The sequence below is a fragment of the Centropristis striata genome, chromosome 19 (genome assembly GCF_030273125.1).
Source record: "Centropristis striata isolate RG_2023a ecotype Rhode Island chromosome 19, C.striata_1.0, whole genome shotgun sequence".
Classification (NCBI taxonomy): domain Eukaryota; kingdom Metazoa; phylum Chordata; class Actinopteri; order Perciformes; family Serranidae; genus Centropristis; species Centropristis striata.
The window spans coordinates 16752850-16766567 of record NC_081535.1 but is presented as its reverse complement, the minus strand read 5'-3'; the positions used below and the strand labels follow the sequence as shown (position 1 = coordinate 16766567).

Here is a 13718-nt window from a genome sequence, read left to right as displayed (position 1 = left end):
TCACTACATCTGAGCCCTTCTTAATTGAGGTGTTCAGAAACTAGGTTATCTGGGCATGATGACCAATAATTTCAAAAAGACATTGTACTGGTTTCAGCCGTGATAAGCGTTTTTAGAATCAGTTGGGGGGGGGGGGGGGGGGGGGGATAGAATAGAAATAGAAATAAATCTGGGAGTTTATCAGTATTTGTTTTGGATTGTAGAAAAGGGTAAAAATCAGATAAAAATGATTAATCCTGCAATCTCTACTTTCAGTATTATTTCTAATATTGCTCTGAAGGACCCTGGCTGAAATACAGCACACTCAGCAGCTCTTTTCTTTTATCTCTCCATTTTTCTTTTCCTTTACTATTAACAGACACATATTTTAGGCTGTTCTTGCCATGAGAGGACTCTGTGGTTTCTGTAAATTGTTTTAATCAGTGTCCTCATGCAGAAAACACAAAAAGAAAATGTTTTGAAGAGGAAATAGCTGCAAACAATAACCCTATTATATTGTATATAATGCATGGTCTTTCCTCTATGTTACATAACTGGGTTCCTGTTATTTCTAATGGCACTCCAGCATTGCTTTAATAGTCTAACTCTAAATTATTTAAGTACAGAAATAGATTAGTATGTATGAAGAGGTAAGAAATCTATAATGCTCATCATTATACATCATTATGACTTTTTGCTGTAACTTGGCAGAATTTCTACTGAACATCATCATTGTGTGAGTACAAGGTCTTGCGCCCTCCAGCCCGATACTTTTCATTATGCAGTTGCATGAGCACTGAATGGCTCATTAGTAGTGGGCGAGATAAACGCCTCGTCAGCATGGCGACCACTTCTGCTCATATCAACATGCCCGCTGTCTGCTCAGATAAGGCATGGCATTATGTACTCTTATCTCCAGGTCTGTCTACCCGTGGTCAACCCTGGGGTCTGCACAAACACAGGAAATGTACCTGGACAGAACTTGGAGGGAAAACTCATGATGGGTCAGCTGAGACCTATGACTTAAAGTCAGAGGTGCTCAAAGTAGGGAGGGTTTCCGATCTCTCATTTCACAAAAACCTTATCCACCGGTGACTTTAATTAATGAGGGTCCTATTATGCTGGGCAGAATCAGTCCCTTAATCTGTCTCTGGCAGAATAGCTATGAACAAATTGTTCTCAGCTAAAATGTCAGCTTGAATGCTTCATATTGAAGAGCTTTTGCTTTGAACTTTTCTCTTGGCCTAAAGGAAATTCCAGCAAATCCCAAAATAGCATTTTAGAGAATGTTAATGCAATTTTGTTGTACGAACTACTTAGCATTTTTTCCTGAAGAAAAAAAAAGTGTTTCTGTATAGACATACCGTGATTTCTAAAGTGCTTAGTGCTGTGCAGTGTGCAGTCTAGTGTTGTATAAAGGCAGAACCTCTTGATTCAAGCACTGGGTGGGTTGTTTTCCTGTTGATTCAGGTGCCACACCGGTCAGTCTGTATTTAGAGAGCTGAACTCTCTCTGATGTCTGACTGTGCGTGTGCGTGTGAATTTGTTTGATGTGGATCCTTTCTGGATTTGGACACTATATACTTTTCAGTTGCTCGTATTTCTGTGATACTAGAAAGCTGAATGTGTGACTCAAAAAAAAAGAAGCCTTGAGACATCTGACAGATTATTTTAATCTGCTCATATACTGTAACTACAACAAATCCAGCAGTCATACTCAGGATACTTAATAATCTTCTCACTGTGGCTGGAGGGAATAAAGTTACACTTGTCAAACAACTCTCGCTGGTCCAGACACTTCCATTAGTTAAACAGTGAAAATGAAATCATAAACTTGAAGCTGTCTCTTATCTGTCTAAGAGATAATTCAAAACCTTTATGTTCTTAGAGGCCCTGTAGGGTTTTGGGGACCACATAAATTCAGAGATATTTTTATGCATACAATTGCTGTCTTTTAACTACAGAGAATTACAATACAGTTTTGTGTTACTCAACTGATCACAATAGAAAAATAGGCTTATTTTTAATTATGTCAAAAAAACTTCAATATTTGGTTGTTGTCTGGTGTGGAATTATTAAAAGAGCTGTCAATCAATTTAGTGAGCCTCTCTGATCCGGTATACTGCACTTTAAAGGTTCTTTATGTTTTGTTTGCACTTGGATCATGGATTGTACTTTTGACTTCTCACTTTAATTATGTTTAATAAATAACTGAGCCTCCATTACTATGCCACCCTCGTATCGGAAAGCATTAATATTTACTGGCAAAAATCTGTCAAGAAAAACGAGCTAATCTCTGTTGGTTCTCCGCGAAGCATATGTTGTGCAAAGCTACATCAATCTTGAATGATTGGGAGCAACCACTGTGCAATGAATCTCTAAAGCTTCAATCTGCTTTGGTTGCACGCAGTTAGCATGAAACTTGCTAAATTAGTCTGTCTATCCACCAATTAACACTCAGATGATTAATTGTGTTTTGCTAGTGCTCCTTCAGTGTACTGGGGGGAAAAACTAACCATAGAAGTGAATGGAAAAGACGTACCGTACCCAGAAACTGATGGTGTCTGGGATATAACAGATCACCTGAGAGTATATATATGAGCATCAACATAATGATGGCATATTTTTCATCCCTGCAGCTGCTGCTTGCTTCCAAAGAAGCACATTCCATACAATCTGATTTATCTGCATCAAAGAATATGGAATGGCTAATTACTAGCAGTAGACAGGGCATAAAGTGAGTGGGTGAACAACGGAGGAAGTGAGCCATAGACCTTCCATACGCCACTGTTGGACTTGTTGTTCCGCTGGCTTCCGACAACGATGAGACGACGGACGAATGGCTCCCAGAGGTGTAAACAGAGCTAGTGTGAAGACAGGCTGTCTCCAGACCCGCTATCACATCCTCAGTTCCTCTCCAGCAAACATTCGACGCAGAAACTTGGCACACATGAAAAGTCTTAAGCCATTAAACCGACTAGACTAATCAGCAACATTTTTGGATAGAATTTCAGGACTTAGGAGTGGGAGGTGAGATGGTCAGGAAGCTTGTGTGTTGTCCGGAGTGTGTAGTATGCAGGGGTGAGAGGCCAGGGGACAGTGCAGGCCCCTGCAGAGCACTGATAAGGGCTTGTTTACCTTCCTGTGGATGGTCAGGCCTCAATCTGCAGTTGAGGAAACGCGGGGACAATAGGTGTGTGTATATGTGTGTGTGTGTGTGTGTGTGTGTGTGTGGAGTTGAGTGAGAGGCTTGAGCCAGCCTTGAAGCTCCCCTTTCCCTCTCCAACTAACTCTGATAGGACCGCTGACCCCTCCCTCCCCCTTCCCCATCATGACTCCGTCGCCCGACCCTGGACACAAACAGTTTACTCTACCCCAAGGGACCAAGGGAGACAGTTGGTCTTGACGCTGTCTGCTGTCAAGGTTTCCCCTCTAGTTTTTTTCCACTCTTATCCTTTCAAATGCAGCCATGCACTGTAGCTTCAAGTTCTACAAGTCTTCCTTTCGCATCTAAACTCTAGGCAAGTAGCTGATGCTCTTTTCCGCAGTGACTTACAATGAGGGAATGCATGAAAGACAGGGCATGAAATCAAGTCTCCCTGCCTGCTCGCCTGAGGTGAGTGAAAAGGCAGCTTGTTATTGGGCCGCGGGTACTCAATCCCTTGAATCTAAATCAACATTTAGTTAAGGTGTGATAGAAATTTTAAATTCAAGGCCGCGCAACTGCCTGTCAGTACTCTGGAATGTCAGCACAGCACAGATCCTCAAAGTTGAGGCAACAGTGTTACAGACAGACAAGCTGATCTTTAATTTACTGGCAGAAGTAGCCAGCTAACAGAAACAGCACTGGCAGTAGCACTAACAACAAACCTTGTTCACCATTTCCACCCAGTCCACTATTTTTCAAAAAAACCCTGTTAAAAACGCAACCTCAGCAAATCAGAACAAACAGTCTCAGCAAAAACATGTTTGTTCAGCATTTGTCTCAATCCATCAAATCCCATTTCTTAGTATTTAGATTTAAGAAGCTTAATGAAGGAATTGATTTTTTTCCAAGAAGTGACTTCATGTTGGCAGGTTTCCAATCTCCCCTGTGGTTATTACTGCTGTTATCATAGTTCTGTAATTTTTAAATTTAGTTGAGGTCATTTTTATTATTGCTGACCAATGACATGCTGACACTCTAGAATATGTTCAAAACAAGAAGAGATAACCAGATAGTCAGTCAGATAGAGAGTAACAGTGAGAAATGTTGGCGTCAACATACTTCTGCTTTTTCTGCAGTTATGGACAGTCAGGAGCCACCATGTGCCATTTCCAGGACATTTATTTGTGTCGTATTTTGTCCTATATAAGTTGCTTTTATGGTGAATTATTTCCTATGTAAATAACTTCATCTCCTTGCTTAAGGCGTTCTGTCATCACTGCACTCTCAGCCACTCTAGGTTTTCTTCTTGCAGCTCTCCACTCTTTCTCCACTTACAGTAAGAGAAAACTCATGGGTTGAAACATATTCATTTCTTCTTATCACCATAATGTTAACATAGAGTGTAACAATGTAGTGAATGCTACCCTAAAGTTGGATTATGGGCTGTTAGCATAATGTAATGCTTGTGGGCTGGAGCCGTGAGTGCACTGCTCACATACGCTACGATGCCTCTTTGGCCTTGCTAATGCCTCAATGAGCACCCAAATTGTGAAAACTTATTTCCTGGAGCATTTGTAACAGTATAATGTCATTTGGTCAACCCAATTTTGAAATATATGTTCTTTTGTTGCATTCACAAATGCTACTTAACATTTATAGTAAATTATCTAATGATTGGACAGCCAGTGAGTCGTTGTGTTTCACCATTGTTAAGTGTTTTAGAGAAGCTTTGCATAAGTGGTGTAAGTGCTGCCATTAGCATGTCATAACAGTTACTGTCAGGGACTTAAAGCATTTGTGTTTCAACACTTTTGAGAAAAAGCAGAAGAAGAAGAAGGATAAATAATGTTTATGGCTACTTTGATGTCTTATAATGATAAATGATCTCAAAGTCTCCAGTAACACCCAAGCAGAGCCACTGGCCTCAGTTCAGCTGTGGTGAGCTCTATAATTATGTGGACAGTGAAACTTAATTTAGAAGGTTCAGGTTGGCGTCCTGAATTAATTACCTTTTTACAGAGTGTTTTCATTTAAATCAAGACAATGGAGAACACTGTGATGCACATGTGGACAGTCCTTTATTGGAATGTTGTTGGTTTGGCTAGCTGTAGTCTATAAATCTTTAAGTTAGCTCTTTCCAAGAAACTGTGGGAATGACAAATAATACAATAACAATAAAATGTCATGTTATCTTTCAGCCTCAACTTGTCTCTCATCTGGACTGTACTTTATCTGTCTCAGCTCGACTGTAAGCTCTACTGCTTCTGTAAGCAATGCAGCATTAAAGCAAGGTGGAATTAATGAGCTAACTAGCTAATTATCAGACCATGAGCCAGTTAGCTAGCTTGCTAATTCCACCTTGCTTTAATGCTGAGATTGTTAGAAAATGAGCTGAACAAAGTTGTTGTTCATCTGGGGAAAGCAATGTGGATGTGTGGAAGCATAAAGTTAGTTAAATTTAGTTAGTTAATTAAGTTAAATTTAGTTAAATTAGACTCATTAAGTGGTTGGCTAATGCTTTGTACTACTGCACTGCTCGTTTGGTTGTTACTGTAAAACATCTCCCTTTGTGAGTGATCGACTTGCTGCAAGTTAATTTATATGGACATTTATGCAGAAGTTAGTCTACTACAATTGCAATGGTACACATAAAAATGGCCACCACTCTGATATCCTGCTCGGTTGATTTGAATGCAGTGTCTGCTTCAGTCTCATTCTATTTCTATGATTATAACAGATATTCATGAAGCACAAGTTAACTTTCATGACATACCTACAGCTAAAGCTGACAGATTAAAATTAAAGATAAAGTACAAGTGAAAACTGACACATACAGCAACCTGCTGCAACGCACCTATAGGCTGATAGAAACAGGACAGAGTTAATGTCAAGCTGATACAGAGATGCCCTAACATGGTCACATGCTCTTGTCTTAATGGTACTATGCACAATTGAACATATGGAAAACGGATGTCTGTGATTTGGTGAACTAGTCTCCTATCTCATTTTTCTGGAATGCCCTGGAGGTTAGGAAATGAAAAGCAGATAGATACTGGACATGTGAAGTTAGCAGGAGTTTTTATTCTCCTTGTTAGTTGTGGCTCCAGGTTGCCGCAGACATCCAAGATAATGCTGAGGGCAATTTAAAGTGCATCATATTGTAGGTTTTTTAGTGCTCCTGGATATTGGCTCAGTCCACCAGAATGTGCTTTCTCCAAAAACCGCTGCACTAACAGCATATTGAGCACCATTGATTTTGGCTGCACACTCGTTGGTCTTAACTTTATAAGCATTCAATCAGTTTTCTAGACTATGTTAAACATGTTTCCAGTTCAATAAAAGTGCCTATTAAGTCTTTTAATTTGGCCATATAGTGTTGTTAATATGGTAACTGGCAGTCGTCTTTTCAGGCTTACAAATTAATTGATACCTTAAATGGAATTTGGATTAGGGAGTAAAGCAAATTTAAGATCAAATCTGATTATAAGCCATTTTCATGAATTGAGCCCATTTTCTGTCGTCCCTAATGTTCCCTAATGTTTACTACTCACATCCCCTCTCATACCTAAGATCTAAATGGAAATCATCAACATCCATAAACATGTCTTCTCATGGAATGGGAAATGGAGGGGACTGATATAAGTAGATGAAGAGGACAGGGAATGGAATGGTTCTTCTATACCTCATTTACCAGCAAACCGCTTAGCGAGGCCATTGGCATTTCCGGGGTCAAGAGGGCAAAATGAATGTTCTTTATATCCTATGGTGACTCGTAAAAAGGAGGCCAGTGACACGTGCATGTATGCACACACGCACACGCATGCACAGTGTCTTGCGCAGTCAATGTGATTTATACCAAGACCTCCCGGGCGACAGTCATGGGCCGTTGAGTCTGTCACAGCAGAACACGAGAGAAATAACTTTATGGATGTGGATATTGAGCAACAGACATTAACACAGAGGGCCAGAATAACAGGAAACCAGCCTTGACCTCTGGGGTGAGGGAGGGAAAAAGAGATGGCAAGGGAGCATGGATGGCTCTCCATCTTGATTTGCTCGAAAAGCTGCAGCTCAAAGCTGAGCAGACTAAGAAACAGAATAGTTTTTCCAGGAATGATACACCCCCTCTAATTCCCTGATTAGTACCAAATGTGTCCTTGATCATAAAATACTACTTAAGAGCAATGTTTTGATGCATTACTCCCCCTAGAAAAAATAAGATTTTAATGAAATACAAACAAAGGATGTATCATTTACAAAAGTTTCAACAATGAGACACATCTCTGATATTGTTTGTGACAAGCTAATCTTAGGAATTACATAACTGTGATCAAATTAAAGTAATATCTCATCAGCAGCTCTTTTTTCATCAGTGATATTTTGTCAGTGATATTCTAAATGAATGAATGAATTGAGTCCATAATTCCAAACCAATTTCATTGTAGGGACAACAAAAACAGGAGAAAGACCTGATTATGTAACATGTTCTAGCTCCCTTTTTTTCTTGCTGTTTTTCACTGCATGTATAACTCTGTTCTCTTTTATCTCTATCTCTGTCCATTCTCCTCCATGGCTAGTGATGACTTTGCCTCAACCAAGGTCTTTGATTACAGCTGTTTCTAAATAAGGCACATCCTGTTGACCTTCCAAACTTTGCAATTTCCTTTTAACCCCTTCCTCTCAAATCCTCTTTCATTCTCATCTCACTTGTTTTAATCCACATCTCCTCTCTGAGGGATTGCGGCCTGCTGGGTAAACAGACCAAATACATCATAAAAGTTAGTGGAGCGGCACGTCATGCAGCATTTGCTCACTAAATTAGTTGTTTCTGTTATGATATCAGTCTTGCTCGCTTATATGCTTCAGCACCAGCTGTTTTGGGGGTGATTGAGGCATGCATGGTGGAGGCTTAGGCGTATATTGCTTATATTCATCTTACTGTAGATATGCTTATCTAATGCTTAGGCGCGAGACAGAGTAGTTCTGACTGATCCCATGAGAGCCCATTCCATCGTGAAGGTGGTTGGTTTTAACGCTTTGCCCTGAGAAGTAAATCCAGATTAGAGCATATAGCTGTTTTTTTTCATATGAACTCCGGAGAATCACGTCCGGACATTGTCTGGAGTTGCCCTTTCACACGTTACCAACAACAGGAGATTGTCCATGACGTTTTGTCACCTACTGGAAATACTCCGTTTGGTTTAGTTGAGGGGTGGCACGTGGATAGAGCAGGAAATCGGAGTGTTTTGTATTCCGTTTCTTGAATTAGTTTGTTCCCAAATCATGTTGTCTGTCCAGTTAGATATTTTAGTTGCCGTCTTTGTGTAAACGACCCTTCTTATTTACCTATGGATGTTAATTTTCTTATGGTTTTGCACGAGTGGCAATGTATTTGAATTCCCTGGCTCTATTCACACATGGGCTCAATAAAAGATTACAGCGACTTTGCATTAGGGAGCTGGCAGGGTAAAGTCTATTTAATGTACAGTCAAACTGATTCAGTCATTTGCATTTTCACATACAGCTGCTCCAGGTTATATCTAGATAAGTTCAGGGTTGCAGTGCATGTGTGAAAGGGACTCAAGTCAGGTAATCAGGTATGGTGGTTGCCACTAAGGCTGCAATGCCGCAGAACTCCTATGATGCCCCAGTCAGACCCTTTCATCTTTAATCAGCAAAAGATGGTAGCCAGGAAAGAGATCTCTGATTGAGTTGGAAAAGACATCTGACCCTCTCCACTGTGTTCTCCACTGTTCCTCTTGAGGAAAGAGGAAGTTTGCTGGAGAATATTTTGTCCCTGCCAACTACACAGGTTAGAGTAAGATGATTAGTTGAATCAAACACAATAGAACACACACACATAGCCCAGGTCAAACACCAGGCATTTATACCCAACCACCTCCATGACCGCACGGCATCGGCTCGATTAATTTAGCCTCCAGAGACACGGATCCCCAGGTTAAACAGCAGGCTCATAGCAGAGAGCAGAGTGAGCGGGCTTGATGGATGACTGCAGCCCGGTATCCTGACACGTCTGATAAACGTGAACCGGCAGATTCGTTTTTAAACAATGTAGTCCTACACTTACATTTAACATCCATACTCTGAGACCAGGGAAAAGCTTTCAGAATGACTAATAACAAATTTAGCCTCTTTCAGACAAGGAATCTGTACGATGCTGGATTAATCCATCTTTTAAATAATAGTCATTCGCATGATGTTCATGTCCAAATATGACAGGATTGTTGTTGGATAGAGCTGTAATCTTGCAATGCTTGCTATTTGACACACAAGACTAGATAATGCGGGAATTTGGGTATTAATGTTGGAGTCAAGAGATTATTTAGTGGAGCTCGATTACATGCTGCTGACACTGCTTAACCATTTCTACTTGATTTCTTTCAGCCTCAAGTCAGACATGTGATCCAACGGTGGTTAATGACAACCCTTGGGTGTACGTGATCGAGATGCTAATTGGCTGTTGGACCAGCTTCATCGGAGAGGACAAGGCAGAGGTCCACATCCTTAACCTGAACTTTGCCGCGGTGAGCATGTCAAGGTTATACAAATTAGATCCAGAGGAACTAGTGCTAATTATGCAAATTTAAAGAAGTGAAAAATCTGCTTGACAGTGAGTAAAATGCTAAATGCAATGCTAGTAAAATATTAACATTAATATGCAGAAATGCTCTTAACTTGCATATTAGCAGTTTAATTTAGCAGGCAAATGAAACTTGCTCAGTAAACCAGCTGACAGTTGCAAAGCTGAATTCCAAAGAAAGTTAAAATGCAACACTATAGCTACACTATCTATCAATCTGACAACACTGCTTACTTGTCATTGAAATCCAATACTGTGGCCTGTCATGGGTATGTTATCATCTGCTAATTAATCATGCTTTTCTGTGGACAGAACAATGTCCTAAGTCAACTTATACCTGAAAGGATGTGTCAGTCCATGCCTTGCATGCATGCTCACCTTGTATGCATTTTTCACTTTTCAAATAAAAAAAGGTCACTCATTGTTACAAACACAGGTTGAATTCCCAGCGGTGAAAATATAGATGAAAATAATAGAATTAATGATGGCTGAATTCCATTGAGCTACCTCGGTGTCAGGGTCGTATTGTGCATGCTGGCTCACTGTCACACTGTCATAACTTTCTGTCTGGGACCATTGAGCAGAGCTCAGTGTTGTTAGTTAGACCTGTGCTTTTCCTATTATGACAAGTCAAATTGTCTGCTGTGGAAAAGGCATATAAGAGCTGCTATGCTAAAACAACATGTATGACCTGGCAGAGATTGACTGATAGCTCCCCTCTGTATATACTGAGGCTAATTGCAAACAAGGAGCTGCTGAATAGGCAGTTGAGTGGGTTGTGTGATGAGCTGAGGCAGGAAACTCAACACTGATGGCTGGCAGGCAGGAGAAAAATGGCAGATTTAGAATGACCTAATGAGAGGTTAGTGTGAACCATACAAATCATACATTTAAAGGAGACTCTCCAATTTAAAACACCAACATCTGTTTGCAAGACTTAGGATGTAATAATGTATATGCTCAAAATAAAATAAAACAATCTAGGTGTATGGAGTTAGAAATACATGGGTTTCCTAAGGCTGTAGTCAACCAAAAGAAACCTTGGTTGACTGAATTTAAACCAACTCTTTAATTGATTTGACGATGGGGTAAAAATACCCGTAGTTATTTCTAGATTAACTAAACCAGCCACGCTGCATTGAACACACTCTACCTTTGCACCTTGCGTGTCCACCAAATATTTTTTTCAGGAGGTCAGCATACTTTTGTAATCCTTTACAATGGGAGCGATACACATTGACACTATGCAACAAACCACCTTGCACCTTGAAGAGGCACTACGTCTGTTCTGTGCTATTCACATGCTTCAGCCTTCCCTTCATCCAGAACAAGGGCCACTTCTGTGGATATTCTGTATCACAGCAACTAGTTCAGCTGTGTCTCTGAAAAAGGGTGGAAGAACACTCCTCCAAAGCAGCTTTGGTGGACACACAGCTTTATGAAACCCACCAACCAGAAGGTGTCAGCCCTGGGTTTACCAGACTTATGTAGCTTGTTTCTCATCTCTGCTTGAAGCTAGCATCTCAACACTATGTTAGCTGCTACGACAACACACTCAAATTCCCATATAAACTTTCCATAAAGGTTTTGACAGGCAAGAAGAATGTGCAACGATATCGCTGGTTCTGCTGAATTATTTCGATCCATTTCTAAAAACTGTATATCTAGAGTGAGAAGTGCTATGCTAAATCTTTGGTCTTTTAGCTTTATTTTGGTTAATATTGTTGTTGTAAATGTAATATTGCTGCTGTGCAAACTCTAACCTTAACCAAGCAACACAAAAATGTTCTTCCCACACTATGAAATGTAAACACACTCATTCCATGTCAAACTTTTATCAGTCAAGTAACTAGCTAACCCTTAACAGATGCCAGACATTACAGAAGGATAGGGTTTCGCAACGTGCCACTTTTTTTTCACTGCAGACTTCTATGACAACCCACCTCTGTGAGTTTGACTGCATGTTCAAAGAATTCCCTTTTGAGTTAAACAAACACACACCATAATTGTAAACAGTGTCTTATGTCATTTTGATTGTAAAACTTTTAGCTTTAGGGAATGACATCAGAAAGAAACTGCAGAAAACTTTTAATCTATATGTTTTTATTGCTGCGCCAGAGTCCATTTTTCACTGTCCAACATTGTCGGTCAGCTCACATTAGTCATTTCTTTATCAGTGCACCCTGTTTGCTTGCTTCTCCTGTTTATTCTCACTTAGAGTTCTTTATGTAGTACTTTCACATAACTTGTGTTAAACAACTGCTGTTTATTTATTGTCTCTTTTTATTTTCCACTCTGTTGGTTGGCCATTCTCTCTCATTTGGTAGTGATTATGAGGAGGGAAGCAGATGTGCTATGTGCAGTCTAGCTAAGACACCATCACAGGATGGTGCAATACAATGCCTGTCTGAATCCATCACCTCTATAAAATTCATAAAAGCATGCAAGGTCTTTTCCTTCAGTTGCTTAGGAAGGCTACAGAGAATCCTGTAATACTTTCTCTCTTAAGGAAAACCTTCACCAGTAAGATAAGCTGATTTATACAGTATGAGTGTTTTTCTTTAAGAATTAATTCTTTTGGGTACGACATTTGTGGATAATAAAGTTTAGTTTTTATGTTACGCAGAGACACATTAAACCTTAGAGACCCACATAGATCCATTTTTGTCTTTTTAGAAGGGGGGGCTTTAGGGGTAGATGGACCATAGTGGTGTAAATCACCTGAAAGTTGGGAGCTCAGCAGTGTATCAAGTTTTTCTCGCGATATCTGAAATAAACATTGTATTTTGGTCAGGTGCCTATTTAAATGTGGAAAGTTTAAAGTGTATAAGGGCTTATAACATTATGATTGAAGTCTACGGTGGCCGTTCCCATGACCAATTACATGTCATAAATTGATGCATCAATTTTTGTGTTGACACCACGCAAAGATTTTTTACCATTTTGGCCTCTCAAGAAATGATTAAAATGATCAAGAATTCCTCCAAAATACCCCATTAAAACACCAAAACCTTGAGGAATGCCATAAAAAAATCCATGATGTGATTTGGTATCAAAAACTTTTGACATTTCTGCAACAACTTCTAGCAACTTCGAGCACTTCTGTTCTGGAAATTGACACATAATGAACATCTTTAAACTGAGCCCCTTTTAGCCAGGTAATGTTGGCTAGGATTGTATGGAGTTAGATTTGTGCCAAAATGTTCAAACACCACTTTTTCAAATTTCAAACAAAAAAATATTAATCAAAATAACAAATACAAAATTTAAACAACTAGCTGCTGGTTTTGCATTTGGGAGCTTGATGTACATAGCAACAGTAACTAAGGGGGCGGAGCTTTTGAGTACGGTCAATTAGCTCTCTAACGTTACATATCCACTATAGAGCCGAGTCTTACTTTTGCATTAACACAACAAAACAGCAAAAGGTCAAGACAATAAACACGTTCAATACTTACACTTTTATGAGTTGCGTCTCCAAATTACCGCTCCCTTCATCACCAGATATACTCCACAGTCCGCTCCTAAACAAGCAGAGAGAGGTTTGTTTTAACTTCCGGGGCAGTTGCAGCTCAGCTCAGCTGTCAGTAAAACGCATTAGCCAATAGGAATGCACCCAGAGAAACCCGCCCACACGTGAAATTTGTGCCAGAACCGCAAGCAAAAAGGCTAGCATCGCAAACACAAAGACAGAATCGCAAAAGCAAAACCAGAATCGCAAATGCAAAACCAGCAGCAAACAACCAAAAAAACGGTTATTAAAAGACTTAAAGACAGATTTCTTTTGCATTTACACAAATAATTTGATTGCAAGTTTTGATTTTTGTCTTTGACTTTATTTTTTTTATTTAAATTTTGTATTTGATATTTTTTGTTTGATTTTGAAGAAGTGTTGTTTGAACATTGTGGCACAAATCTAACTCCATATGATTGTCTGTGTTCCTGTGGGTCTCGGAAGGTTAACATAAGCAATGAAGCTGGTTAGCATGC

The 13718-nt window shown here is 39.7% G+C and overlaps 1 protein-coding gene across 2 annotated transcripts in view; it reads left to right on the top strand.

Moving 5' to 3' along the window:
• Nucleotides 1–13718, top strand: part of eng (endoglin) — a 44665-nt gene that overhangs the window by 7765 nt on the left and 23182 nt on the right. For both annotated transcript variants that reach the window (XM_059357894.1, XM_059357895.1), the window contains exon 3: nt 9533–9672. In XM_059357894.1, coding sequence (XP_059213877.1) covers nt 9533–9672 — 140 coding nt within the window. The remainder of the gene's footprint in view (nt 1–9532; nt 9673–13718) is intronic.